This window comes from Gekko japonicus, unplaced genomic scaffold, assembly GCF_001447785.1.
Source record: "Gekko japonicus isolate JY-2015 unplaced genomic scaffold, Gekko_japonicus_V1.1 scaffold577, whole genome shotgun sequence".
Lineage (NCBI taxonomy): Eukaryota > Metazoa > Chordata > Lepidosauria > Squamata > Gekkonidae > Gekko > Gekko japonicus.
In genome coordinates this window covers 703,559-717,776 of record NW_015173691.1, presented here as the reverse complement: position 1 = coordinate 717,776, position 14,218 = coordinate 703,559, and the positions used below count along the sequence as shown (strand labels likewise).

General features: G+C 40.5%; 1 protein-coding gene across 3 annotated transcripts in view; it reads right to left on the bottom strand.

The window, feature by feature from the left end:
• The window catches only part of GRIA1 (glutamate receptor, ionotropic, AMPA 1), a 310,203-nt gene that overhangs the window by 83,681 nt on the left and 212,304 nt on the right, over positions 1 to 14,218 (bottom strand). For all 3 annotated transcript variants that reach the window (XM_015423157.1, XM_015423156.1, XM_015423158.1), the window contains 4 exons: positions 6,237 to 6,398; positions 4,624 to 4,791; positions 3,249 to 3,353; positions 1,903 to 2,013 (listed from right to left, as the gene is read on the bottom strand). In XM_015423157.1, the coding sequence (XP_015278643.1) occupies positions 1,903 to 2,013; positions 3,249 to 3,353; positions 4,624 to 4,791; positions 6,237 to 6,398 (546 nt within the window). The remainder of the gene's footprint in view (positions 1 to 1,902; positions 2,014 to 3,248; positions 3,354 to 4,623; positions 4,792 to 6,236; positions 6,399 to 14,218) is intronic.

Here is a 14,218-nt window from a genome sequence, read left to right as displayed (position 1 = left end):
CCAAAGCTGCTGATTTGTCCTCCTTCATCACCACAGATAACTTGCGTAAAAAAGATCATGTTGACTCTGTGTACCCAATCCAACACAGCTAAGTCACAATACCCAGGAGGCAATGTGATTGCCAGTGAGATACCATCCAATGAAAGTGTTAGGCTTCTGGAACGATAGTGCACCTTTGGTGGATAACCAATTTACACAGTAAATCAGAATTAAATTAGACTGAGACTTTGCCCATCTCTAACGGCAGCAAACTTTTTTTCAGCCACATGAGTCACGTGAGTTGCTGCCTGTTATATCCATGATCACCCTGTTCACATGTTACATTGTCCATACAAATGTATTCCCGGATACAGTTTGAACTGCTTACATGTATAGCAAAATGCTTTTTAAAATCTACTTTGCTAGTCTACTCAGAATTTGCTTATGAAAATCACAGACTAAGTATATGATGAAAGGTTATCACATTTCTGTTCCAACCCCTTGAGCTCCTATGTTTTATACCACCCTTGTCAAATGTTTGCTCATAAACCCAATCTTGCGAAAGGGAACTACATTATATAAAGGGGGTGTTCTGCTGTAGCCTCAAATCATGCCCCTGTGGTCACTAGACCCCTGATAAAAGTGTGTGGGAAGGGGGGGAAATGGAGATTTATTGTTTCTTCTTCTGTCCTTATTTTTTTTAATTTGTATTTTCCCTATTTAGTCTTTCTTTGTTATATTCTGTTAATGTGTTGAGTAGGGCAAAATGTAGATATGCAGTGGAAGGAGAAAATCACAAAAAATAGCTCACGGCCTTTTATATGGATGTAAAAGGAAAATAGACACCAATCCTACATTAGTTGTTTCCTTGTTCACTTAATAGATCACATTCTAGCTCACCTATCTATTACATAATGTAGAAGCTTATCCTAATATATAAACTTAACTTTTATTCTGATAGAGTAAATCTACGTCGTCTTATCTCAGGATCAACAAAGAAGTTCGTACTGTAATCAATGTTTTAAATATCTGAAGAGAGTAATGGTTTGATCTTAAAGCATTAGCATCTAGGCTTGCCAAGTCCCCCCAGGGGGGCGGGGAAACCCCTGCCCCAGAGGTCCATTCCCCGCCACCGGCGGATTGGGCCCCGGGGGGAACCCCACCCCCAAAGCACGTGACGTGCACGTCACCTGGAAGTGACGTGACCACACCGGGCATGCTGGGGGCAGGGCAACAGTCATCTGAGAGAAAACTCTATGGTTTTCCCTCGGATGGTCGTGGCCCCGCCCCCAGCGTGCCCAGCGTGATCACGTCACTTCCGGGTGACGTGGTTGCAGCGCGCGCACTCCGGGAAACAGACGGGAGTTCCCCGCTCCAGCTAAAGGTAAGACTTGTCAACCCTATTAGCATCTCACTGACCCTCTGCTGACTCTTCCCTGTTTATTTATTCAGCTCTTTATGATGTTTGGCCCAAACTAGCCCACTATTTCAGATAAGGACTGGCCAATGCCAAAACACTGTAGGAGTGGTACAGGAAGCTAGCAAGGTGATGCCTTCCGTATCCCTATATCTTTTGTTAGTAGCAAAAGCTTCATCTATCACCTTGCAAAGGGCAATGTTAGAAACAAAGGTGACAACTCTATTTGTAGAAAACATCAGTGATGAAAAATGATTTGTATGTGTACAAAATGTTATATTCTCCTATCAAGTGTTCACTGTAACAGCTTAATACTAATTTTCCATTGTTCTTCATATGCCCATTTTCATTTCCATCACATGAAAGATGTGATGGTTACAAACATGTGGCAAGTCTAAAAGTGCCTCCCCATTTAAATACTAAATATTGGTGCTGTTAGCTTAAATAGAGGAAGAAACTAATGTGGGAATTCAAACAGAAAATGTTCTTGATACTGTAACACTTACTAGAATTGTTGTGACTATGTAGGTCCTATTTTGGAGATTAGTGGTTTCATTTGCTCCTTGTTGATCTACGGCTGTTGGGACAAATTTTTCATCTTCATTCCAATAACCAATCTGGTAATGACAAAGAAGTCACAACATACATTTGAGATAAACAAAGACGCTTTCCAAACTCTCACAAACTGAATACTAGATCCAGATGGGTGGCCACGTTGGTCTGAAGCAACAGAACAAAGTTTGAGTCCAGCGGCACCTTTGAGACCAAGCACACAAAAGCTTATACCCAGAATTAAACTTTGTTGGTCTTAAAGGCACCGCTGGACTCAAACTTTGTTCAGACTGAATATGAGGAAAGGGAAGCGCAAAGTATTATGAGAAATAAACTGCCCATTTAAGCTTTCTGAATATTTCATCAAGTATGTTCATCATTTTATTGTTGCTTTGGCCACTAAAAGGGTGGGAGATGCCATGACATACTATGTATAAGCAGCACATATATTAGTGTAATTATATAAATTATTTTTTTAAAAAAATAAGATATTTGTGTTCAGTGGCATTTTCTGAGGAGTCCTGACTTTCTTAGCATTGAACACACAAGCATTAGATTTATGCTTGATAGGAAAGTCTTTGTAGCCCGGTACAGATGACCCCACTCCCAACATGTGGTTGTTTCACTGCTTGGGGAGGAAGAGTGGGCATGAGCATGTTGGCCCTTCCCCCGACCTCCATGCCATTGCCTGGTTGTTTGCAGAGAACCCCTATGGAGGAAGTGGCCACATGCAAACCCCCTCCTGAAGATCAACAATGTTCCAAAGCAGTATCATTGATCATGGAATGGGGGAGTAGGTGCAGCCACTTCCTTCACAGTTCTGTACTCTACAGAGGGTGAAGCAATCATGCGCAAGCGGGAGTGTGGCCAGCACAGCTGTGTCCAGTCTCACTCCCTGTGCTGTGAGTCAATGTGCATGAGCAGAGGGGAGGTCATCTGTACAGGGTTTCTGATGTGAATTGTTGTTCTTTGTAATCCTCTCCCTTGTTATCGAGTAAAATCTTATTGATTTACTTTTTTCAATAACTATGCATCCCACATCATGCAGAATACATTTTAACATCAAAAATGTATCCAACAACAACTGATGGAAAGCAGAGAGTACAGTTGTTTCTCGTTATAAAATTAAACCCACTGATGAAGTGAGCTCTGACTCAAAACTCTTATGCTGGAATAAATTGTGTAAATCTCTGATGTGTCTCTAGACTCCTCTTTTAATTTTGATGAAAAGAAGTTACCAGAACAAGCTACAGTACCTAGACCACTCCCTTGGTTTTTCAAAAACATAGCAAAATTTTACCTTCCTATTCTTATCAGGTTTCATTTCCATCACGTGAAGGGTGTAATTTGTCCGATGTCCTTTCTCATTAAACTGAACATTACCCGTCAATCCTTCAAAGCGCACCTTAAAAAAATAGAAATCAATGAAACTATCTAGTCTGAAATGTTGATACTTGCCTGTATCCAAAACTTTTACATCTGATCAAGCCCATACATGTGTGCAATCAAGATGTTTTCTGTGTCAAATTTGGAAATGCCCTTATAGAGAAGATGATCTTTTTCAGACATTCTAAGTAGGGATAATGAATACTTATGTATGGGTGACAGTGGTAGAATTCAGTAGCAGGATTGTGGTGGCCAACTCTGCCTCAGTCTACTTATTTCACTGAAACTTTGATCTGTTCAAGTGTACACATATGTGCCATTGAATATGCAATGGTTAAGAAGGAGCTTGCTGCCACAATTCAACTTTCGCCCTACATGTGTTCATTAATTTAGAAAGTCTGCAAAGGCTTTGTGTCTAAACTAACAAGGGCACTTCTCATTTCTAATTCAATAACAAAGAGTGGTTGCTTTGTCCACATATATGCCTCATTTGTCTAATTCAACTCTCCTTACTATTTTGTGTGGTAATAACCAGCAAACATCCACAGTTTAGTCATCTCTATGGTCTCAAAGGCTACATACAATGGAGTGGGAAATGCTGTTATCTCCCAACATATTTTATCTGGATGCTATACTGTCATTTCTATTTCTTTTCCTAAACAAGCTGCCTTTTAAAATAAACTTTGTGTAGCTATTCAGTTGCAGAGTAAAAGTTCAGTGTTCATTCTTATTCATAATTCAATGTGATATTTTCAGATTCTGGTCCAGAAAACATTGGATCAGATCCAGATCCACACATAGATCCCTGAGTTTCCTCCCTCAGCAGCCATTTCTAAGCTCTGAAAGATGTATTCCCAAGGTTGCAGAACCCATGTGAAGTAATAGACACACATGTTGGAAAGCTGCAAGGGGAAGAGGGAGTAAAATAACTCCCTCCTGCCTTTTGTGTGAGCAGAGCTGTAGTGAGCAGCAGCAGAATGGAGTTTTCTGCCTACTTCCCCCACCCCACCACAGGACGCCAACATATTTGTTATGTGTGTGGCCATTACTCCTTGTGGTTTCCACAACCCTAGGAATAAACCTTTCTAGGACTGGAAATGGCCGATGTAGGAAGAGAGAACCAGGAATACTTTCAGCTACCAGTGCTTTTCAGTGACAGATTGCAGGACCCAACCCAACGGCTGCATCGATCCATTCATAGTTATTAACATTTCTTGGAACAATACATTCTGTGGTTGTTAGTTTGAAAAGAAAGAGCATGGATTCTACACATTGGCATCGTTTCTAACCTGCTGTAGAGCTCTCTGAATGTCAATTCCTTGTCCCCAAGGAACAGCTGGATTTGCAAGACAATCTCCAGCATTCCCTCGACGGGAGATGTCAATTCGTTGTTTCCTGAGACTCTGGAAAGCTTCTGCCATTACCCTGACTCCATCATATGTAAGGGCAGATGTGTACTAAAAAAATAGACAAAAGATGGGTGCTGGCCATTAGGGATCCTGTGACTGCATGTTTATTTCCCCTCCCCAAAAAGAACATCATATTGTATTGTAGAATCTGAATTCCATTTTGTTCGTATTAATATAATATCAACATATAACTGGAACATCTCATGTTCTGAAGTTTATTTAACCCTATCTGTCTTGTTACAGAGACCCTTAGGGGTTAGGGCGGGATAACAAATCGAAGTAATAAATAAATAAATAAATAAATAAATAACTCTGATACAATACTGCATTGTATGTTGCTTAGTAGTTGAAATTCAATTGTTTGCACTCAATTTTAGTAAAAATTATATTTTTAAAAAAAGAATGATCAAATCAGGCTTTTGGTAATGTATGACTTTTTGAAACTTGAGTTAATGATTCAACCACTAAACCTGAGTTTCATTGTGAAAGATTTGTATAGGACTCATCCTTTTATTTTCTTGTCATTGTCAACTAAATACCAATATTCAATATTTCACTTCAATTTTAGTTGTAATTCTATCTTGGATTTTCTTATGGACAAGCCATTACAGGACAGTACACAAATATACAGAGTCCAAATTGTCTGCCAATAGCAACCCACTGAAAATGGGACTAGAAAACAGTATTTGTAACAAGCATGGAACCTGCAAGGATTCATTTTCCTTTACCATTTCTTCTTTCTTTACTCCTGGCAGCTTTCCTCTCCCCTTTTGCTGCTTGTTTCTTTCCTTCCCACTTACCAACCAACCTTTCTTTGATCTCCTCCCAGTCTTCAGTTTTAGTTATTTTTATTTACTTAATTTATACCTCACCTTTCATGATAATGGGGACCCAAAGCAGCTTACATCATTCTCCTCTCCTCCATTTTATTCTCATAACAGCTCTGTGAGGTAGATTCATCTGAGAAAGACAATGACTGGCCAAAGGTCACTGAGCAAGATTCCTCTCTGTTGCTGTTAATCTTATAGGGTTGTTGTGAAGATAAAATGGAGGAGAGGAAATGATGTCAGCTACCTTGAGTCACGATTGGGGAGAAAGGCAGGATACAAATGAAGTACATAAAAAATAAAAATATATTAGTATTGATCTACTGGAAACCATGGATTGATGGAAGAACTAATGATGCCCCCCCCCAACACAAACTGATGTGTAATTCTTATTTCTGGAACTTTGTATTTTTATTATTGCTTTGTGTGCTTAATGCTTGCACACAAATTACTTTGACTTATATCTTTGCAGAGACAAAAGAAAATGAGGCCTCCCTAAGACGCTTCTAATTAAACAAAAACAAACAAACAGAAATTTTGTCTGGACAAGGTCTCCATGATTGTATATGAAAAACTAAAAGTGAGCTTCTGTTTCCAAACTGAGAGCATCTAGCAACATGATGGCACTGATGCCACCTCTAACAAATAGTTTTCAGTACCACTTGCCTTTGGCCCCTTCCAGTCAACATGAGGATGTTCCCTGGCATCATTGTTCTTCCACTGTTGCATGATCCTGGCTGGAATAGTGTCTGTCTCATTTACCAGCTGGAATCCAGTCACATTTGCTCCACTGTTCCTGAATTTTGATAGGTCAATATCCATGAAACCCTGAAGAAGAGAAGCAAAATCATTTTAGTAGAAGTATACTTATAAATAGGGACACCATATATGTCTGTTCCTACAACTATAAAAACAATTTCTGTTTCATCAATGCAATTAGGGGTGTGCATTCAAATCTACTCGAGCTGAAATATACCTGAAAAATACTGGTATTTTGGAGTATATTTTGGCACCCCAGAGGTAGCTGGGATTTTTTTGGAAAGCAAAAAAAAAAAAATGCTGAAAAATCCCAGCTATATTTGGGAATTACTGGGAAGACTAGCAAAGGCCAAAAAACACCTGAACGGCTGGCAGGGCTATTTTTGGGCAGGAACGCAGAGGAACGGAGTTCCGGCTGGCTCCTGAGTTGGCCATGCCCATCAGGAACTCATTAGCATAACAGGCCACACCCAACAGCAGGAACTCATTAGGATTGGCTACATTAGAGGTGTGTGGCCTAACATGCAAAGGAGTTCCTGCTACAAAAAAAGCCCTGGTTTGGACAACAAACAAGGTAAACAGAATAAGAAGCAAAAGGTGGGTGTGGCTGGATAAGTACACTTCTGGTAACACAGGGGTGTAGCCTCATATGCTAATGAGCTGTGCTGTCAGGGGCGTGGCCTACTATGCTAATACATTTCTGCTGTTGGGTGTGGCCAATTATGCTAATGAGTTCCCGCTGGGGTTTTTCTACAAAAAAAGCCCTGACGGCTGGAATATTGCATGTTTAAAGGGACTGCACAAGACAGCCCAAAGCAGAGTTGGCAGGGAGACTGCACCTTGCTGCCTCAGCTGTTTTCCAGGCTGTATTCTGCAGACTATTTAAACATGCCCTGTTTAAAGGGACCGTAGAAGAAAGCCTGAAAAACAGCTGAGCAGCTGAAGCAATCTGCTCCCGCCTCTCAGCTATTTTTTGTGGCTTTGCCGCTGTTCTTTCCCCCTCAGTTTTTTTCTTCTCAGGTCTATTGGACCTGGAAAAAAATGGGATTTCCAGAAAATTCCGGGATCCAAATACTTTACCAGTATTGGGATTGAGATTTTTCAGGAATCCCCAAATATTTTGGTCCAATAGACCTGAACCGAAAAATACCAAGAGAAAAAAAATGTACACCTTTAATTGCAATGCCAATGATTGTTGAATTTAACAAAAGTAAGGGAGCACAGAAAACAAAGGTCAGTGTGAAATAATTAATCTTGGTTTCCATAGGATCCATCCATCTCCATCTGCTTGGGGCAACACTGTGTTTTGAGTATATTGTAGCTGAAGATTCCGTGACTAAAGAAGATCCCACTAATCATAGGAACAGTTATTACTGCTAGTAAAGGGCAAGTCTAGGCCTTAATAACCTGTCCTATGGAACTGCATTATTGAAGAGGGTAGAGAAAGGATTGGAAGTTCTTTGTTGTCTCCTCCAAATCAAATCTTACAAGTATTTAACAAGAATATTATTATTTAAAATTATTTTTACATTGTCAGTTCTGCAATTCAGTCTTGAGTATCCCGAACAGTCCAAATTGATTAATGAGTTATACGGTAAAATCCTAAAAATGCTTTCTGGGACTAAACTCCATTGAATAGACCTGAGTAGGATTCTGAGTAGACCTGAATAGGATTGCTGTCATACAGTCCGTACCCCAACCAAGCTTTCTCCTTCAGCAAGGTTGGATCTACTACTATATTTCAGTTCTGCAAGGTTGAAATAGGAAGGCCAAAGTGTGATGATGACTTGAATGTCAACGGGGGAAAAAGAAAACAGGCCGATTAACCAGAGAATATTTTCATTAAGAATGCCTGAATAATGGGACAATGTACTCCCAGAGAATGATTCAGTGAAGAAAGTGTCAACATTTCCAAGGAGTATTAGTCACAAGGAGATACTTATCCAGCTAGAAATGTTACATTCTCAAATGTTCTATTCTTGTGCAGGGTGATTGAACGGGTGGTGGCTGGACGACTCCAAGCTTTCCCGGATGAGGCAAATTGTTTAGACCCCTTCCAATCTGGGTTTCAGGTCTGGTTATGGGACTGAAACAGCCTTGGTTGCCCTGATGGATGACTTGCACTGGAAGATAGACAGAGGGAGTGCAACTCTGTTGATTCTCCTAGACTTCTCAGCAGCTTTATATACCATCAATTATGATGTCCTTCTGGATCACCTATCTGTGCTGGGATTGGGAGCCACCATTCTGTGGTGTTTCCAGTCCTACCTGGAGGATAGGTTTTGGAAGGTGGTGCTGGAAGACTGCTGTTCAGCCCCTTTGCCTTTGGCCTATGGGGCTGCATGAGGCTCCATCTTGTCCCCTATGTTCTTTAACATCTACATGAAACTACTGGATGAGGTCATCCCGAGATTTGGGCTGGGCTGCCACCAACATGTGGATGACACTCAGCTCTATCTTGCACTTTTAGCCAATCCCAGGGAGTCAGTAGAAACCCTGAACTGGTGCCTGGAAGGAGTTTTGGAGTGGATGTGGGCTAATAAACTGATGCTTAATCCCCCAAAGACAGAAGTGCTACTGGTGGACAGAAGGTCTGACCTGAGATTTAAGGTGTCACCCATTCTGGATGGGGCTGCATTGCCTTTGAAGGAACAGGTCTGTAGTCTGGGGATGTTGTTGAACCCAGGCCTACTGCTGGATAAGTGTGTGGCTGCTATGGATAGGGGGTGCCTTTTACCAGTTTCAACTGGTTAGTCAGCTGCGGCATTTCCTAAGCCAAAAATGTGGCCACTGTAGTGTGTGCCCTGGTTACATACAGATTAGATTACTGCAATGTGCTGCACATGGGCTGCCCTTGAGAAGTGTTCAGAAACTTTAATTGGTATAGAATGCTGCAGCCAGGATATTGACTGGGCTGGGTTGTGAGGACCATATCACTCCAGCCTTGGCCCATCTACACTGGCTCCCTTTTTGCTTCTGGACACCAATCAAGGTGCTAGGCTTGACCTTCATAGCTGTATATTGTTTGGGACCAATGCACTGATGAACTGCCTACTCCTTTATGAACTCACCCGACAACCATGGTCATCTTCAGAGGCCCTGCTTCAGGTGCCCCTGCCTTGTGAGATTAGAGAGGTGGCAACCCGGGAGAGAGCCTTCTCAGTCAAGTCACCAAAGCTCTGGAATGCTCTCCGCAGGGAGATTCTTCTGTGCCCTTCTGTTGCTTTCTTCCACCGATGGATCAATATCTTTTTGTTTTGTTTTCCATTCCCTCAGTGATCTCCTCTTTCTAGGCAATATTTTAATTGCTGTTTTTGTTTTGCATGTTTTAAAACTATCTTTTAAAATTATTTTAATGATATGTGTTGGGGGGTTGATTTAAATGGTTTTAAAATGTGCTTTTATTATGTATGTTTTAAATTGTTAGCTTGGTGGCCTTTGTAAAGGTAGAAAGGCTGCATATAAATTTTGAAGTAAATAAATAAAACACATGCACTCAATCAGGTATCTATAAAAGTATAATACCCCCAGATTAAGGTCAGTGAAAGAAACAAAACTGATGGAAGAACTGAACTTTCAGTTGCCCAAGTAATAAATATTCAGATTTAGTTCTCACAGGGCTCTTTTTGTAGAAAAAGCCCAGCAGGAACTCATTATCATAATAGGCCACACCCAACATCAGAAACCCATTAACATATTAGGCCACACCCCTGACGGCACAGCTCATTAGCACATTAGGCCACACCCCCATGTTACCAGAAGTGTGGTTATCCAGCCACACCCACCATTTGCTTCTTATTCTGTTTACCTTGTTTGTTGTCAAAACCCAGGGCTTTTTTGTAGCAGGAACTCCGTTGCATGTTAGGCCACACACCCCTAATGTAGCCAATCCTAATGAGTTTCTGCTGTTGGGTGTGGCCTATTATGCTAATGAGTTCCTGCTGGGTGTGGCCAACTTGGGAGCCAGCCGGAACTCCGTTCCTGTGCGTTCCTGCCCCAAAATAGCCCTGGTTCTCAATGAATAGATTAGACCTGATAAATGAGTGTACCACAGTCCTTTAGTTCTAAAAAGTACAAATTGTATATCTCTTTGATGTTTTTTGTTACAGATTAATGAGAAGCAATTGTGTACTATATTAAAACTTCTACATCAGTTTTCACACACATAAATAGGTAAACACAAGTTTGTCGATATATTTGTAATATTTTGCATTACTTTAATTGTATGCCACAAGCAGTTTATAACAGCATTATAACTCCATTAAACTAATCACACACCATGTTCAATTACACAACACCAAACATCAATAAACTAATCAAAGATCATTTCAACTAAATACTACTGGAAATTGGAAGGTCTTAAATCCACTTCTGAAAGCAAGAAAACGAGAGAGCGAGAGAAAGAAAGAAAGAAAGAAAGAAGAAAGAAAATGTTGCTTTTTGCACCTCTTAGAAGAGGATTCCAGATGGTGTGAGCAATGACTGAAAAATGTCTAAATGCTACCCCTACCTAGTATTGAGCAACTCCTGGCTGGTACATGGGATCATACAGCAAGAGATGGCTCGTGCTTACAGCTAAGATTGATTGGGTTCAATATATGTGGTACAGCTAATTATAGGCAATTGTAATGGCTGTCTGTATGATAGATACATAGAATCAAATGCTGTATAGTGATTCAAAATCTATTGATAAAAAGTTGCTGTAAACTAGAAAAAAATGAGTCCCCATGCATTTCTTTACAAAGCTAGATAAGCTGTCACCACCCCCTTCCTGATCCAAAGCTTGTCTACATGGGCTTCTATTCTGCTTCCAGAGCTCCGTTTTATGATTCTTTTCCTAATACTGATATTTGTCAGCACCCATTTTAGAAAAAAAAGCATATAAATGTTAATGTGGGAATGACTATCTCTCTGTCTATTTGTCTCAACACATGCAAATAGTAATGAGTTTTATTTTTCCCCGGCCCTTTATAAAACAGCATAAGCAAACAAAAGACAGATTTCAGCACCATGTTGCTTTTTGGGGATGGGCATGAACCAGCTGAAGAACTAAAGTTCATCACAAATTTTAGCCGGTTTGTGAAGCAATGTTTGTTAATTGAAGAACTCCCATGAACTTCCATGAATTTACCCCTGCTTTCTGCTCTTCATGAAAAACAGCTGAATGGCAGGTAACTCCCTGCTGCTCAGCTGTTTGGAAACCCCTGCTTTCTGTTCGAAAACCCTGCTTTTGGCTCCCCATGAAAAGCAGGGGTTTAAACTTTAAATGGCTCACAAACCAATATGAACCTGTTCAGTTCATGAACTGGGATATCAGTTCGTGGTTCGGTTCGTGTTCAGCCACAAACCATGAACTGAACAACAAAACTGCAGTTTGTACCCATCCCTAGTCATAATCTAAATGTCAACAGAGGGAAAGTGTGCAAGGATACAAAAGGATTAAGGGGTGCCATGATCAGCGCAAATGCAGTTATGTATATTATGCTTTGTTTCAGACTAATACTTCACCAAAAAAGGTAGATTTTAATTTACCACCTGGAGGATTCCACGTGCCAATAAATGTAATACCATTTGATTATTTGTACCATACTTTTTGTTGCTACTATTGTCCCAAACAAAAAGGAAGAAAATGCTAAGGAAACACCATTAAGAATATGAATGTATTCTGTACTAAAATAAAAATGTATTCGGTACTAAAATAAAAACAAATTTATTAAGCAACAGTCTGTTGCATATTATTTCTATTTCACGCTAATGCATTAATTCTGTATTAAGGGTGGTGGTCACAACCCAACAGTTACTGCTTATAATGTTAACATGCTCCCAGGCACTACTTCAAAACAATAATAGCTCTTGAACATGATACAATACATATGTATGGATATTACACTACACCCTCAGACGACATAGAAAAAGTGTCCATAGACTTCCTGTGACAAAATGATGTTGCTGCTATAAGGTGGAAATTTCCTATGTAGCTGTGTGCAGCAGGTGTACAGCTATATGCATTTTCCAGGTATGCCCGCTTTTCAATCTTCCTCTCAGATCAAAGTGGCTCTGCGTATAACTTGGAACTAAAACAAATTGCTACATAAGTTCATGTACAATCCATAAAATCCATACATAACATCTCTATATAATAATCCTGTTAGAGTATTGGCCGTTTCCAGTTCTCCCATTGGCTGTGCAATGTGCTCCATCAGCCATTGGCCTATCAGCCACCACTCAAGAGTACTCGCGAGCCATTGGATGGGTGCTGGTTCTGCTCCTCTTCCCCACCCTCTCCCCCTTCTGCCACTGTTCCCTGTCGGAATTACTAGCAAACTGCTGTACCAATCAAGGCTGGGACCCTCCATTCTGGGACAACTTTAAGGAAGAAAATGCCCTGTGCATCTCCTCTCCTAGAAAGAGGTAGTGATTTCTCCTCCTTTTGCCTCTCTGTGGCAGCCTCCTGACCTACATGGCTATTACTCCATGTGGGTCCCATGACACCAGGAATAAACTGAGGTGGTGGTGGGGGGGAACATGGGAAGAATCCATGATCCTTGCATCTATTGATCTTAGAATCCAAACCAATGTCAGCTAGGCAAAATTTCACCCCCACCATTATCATTATCATACTTAGGACTTTTCTGCCTCTTCCAGTGTGGAGTTGAATCTGTCCCAATCTGGATTTAAAAAAAAAATCTAATAAAAATGAAAGTGAGGGAGTGATGCAAGTATCCAGTGCTGGGACAATGGGACAACAGCAGGTAACAGAAACAGTGAAACAGCAGCACGCAAGCACAGGTCCTCAAATGTTAAAACCTTTTGTAAAACCACATGTCTAAATGCTTTCCTGTTTGGGTTTGACCTCCCCCCCCGCTAACTCTTTGAATTAATTATTCTGATTAAAGGGCCTTGGTGAACATGGTATTCTCTTTATTAATATGATTGTTATGCATCCTCAGTTTCTTGGGATAGAAGGGGTATAAATCTAAATAAAGACATTTAAAATTGCCCATTACAGGACACACAAGTTAGCATGAAAAAATAAGCTGTCCATAAAACTGGCTAGGTAGCAAATCTAGGAAGCAACAATTGAAATGGTATTCCTACCTGTATAAAAAAATTCCTCTAGATCTTCAAATGTGGCCCATTCAATTTAAAACAAAAAGCAACCAGGTAATAAAATGCAGTGGAATTCAGCCAGCAGAGCAGAAGTCCATGAGTGGTGCCAAAGAGATGAGATTTGAAAGATACCTTTAAAACAAGTGTCATAAGTTATATCTTTTAAAGTGGAATAATATTTGTCTGCTCTTTCCAGCAGTTTATTGTATGGGTCACACCATAAATTACACCCAAATGCATAATAAGAGTGGTAGATGAAAGTTCAAACTAATCTAATTCAGATAGGTTTTAACACACTCGTAAATTGTGTGAAATTCTTGAAGCTACGCTCAAGGATTTTTCTTTTTATGTAGTACCTAGCTTTGTATTTTAATGTAGTAGTAGTTGTAGTAGTAGTACCTATGAGGTTGTCTCCGTCTAGTTCAATACTGTCCATGCTGATGGGCAGCAGCTCTCTATGGCCTTTAACCAGGACCTGCTACCAATGCTCCCTCTAAGCTGTGGAGTCTTGTGAGCAAAAAATTTACTTTGTGAGCTATTGACATTAAAGCTGTGAGTGAGTGATCTGGCTACTGCATAAATTAGTTTGCTCTGGAGTCATCCTTCCTGAGCTAAGACAAAAATGTATGAACTGGAAGCTAAAAAACTGTGAGCTACCTCACCCTAACTCAGTTACCGGTGTAACAGGCCGGATTAACCCCCCGGCCAGAGTAACCCCAGGGTTACTCTGGCCTAGGCTAGAGTAACCCCGGGCCGGCTGTAACAGGCCAGATTCACCC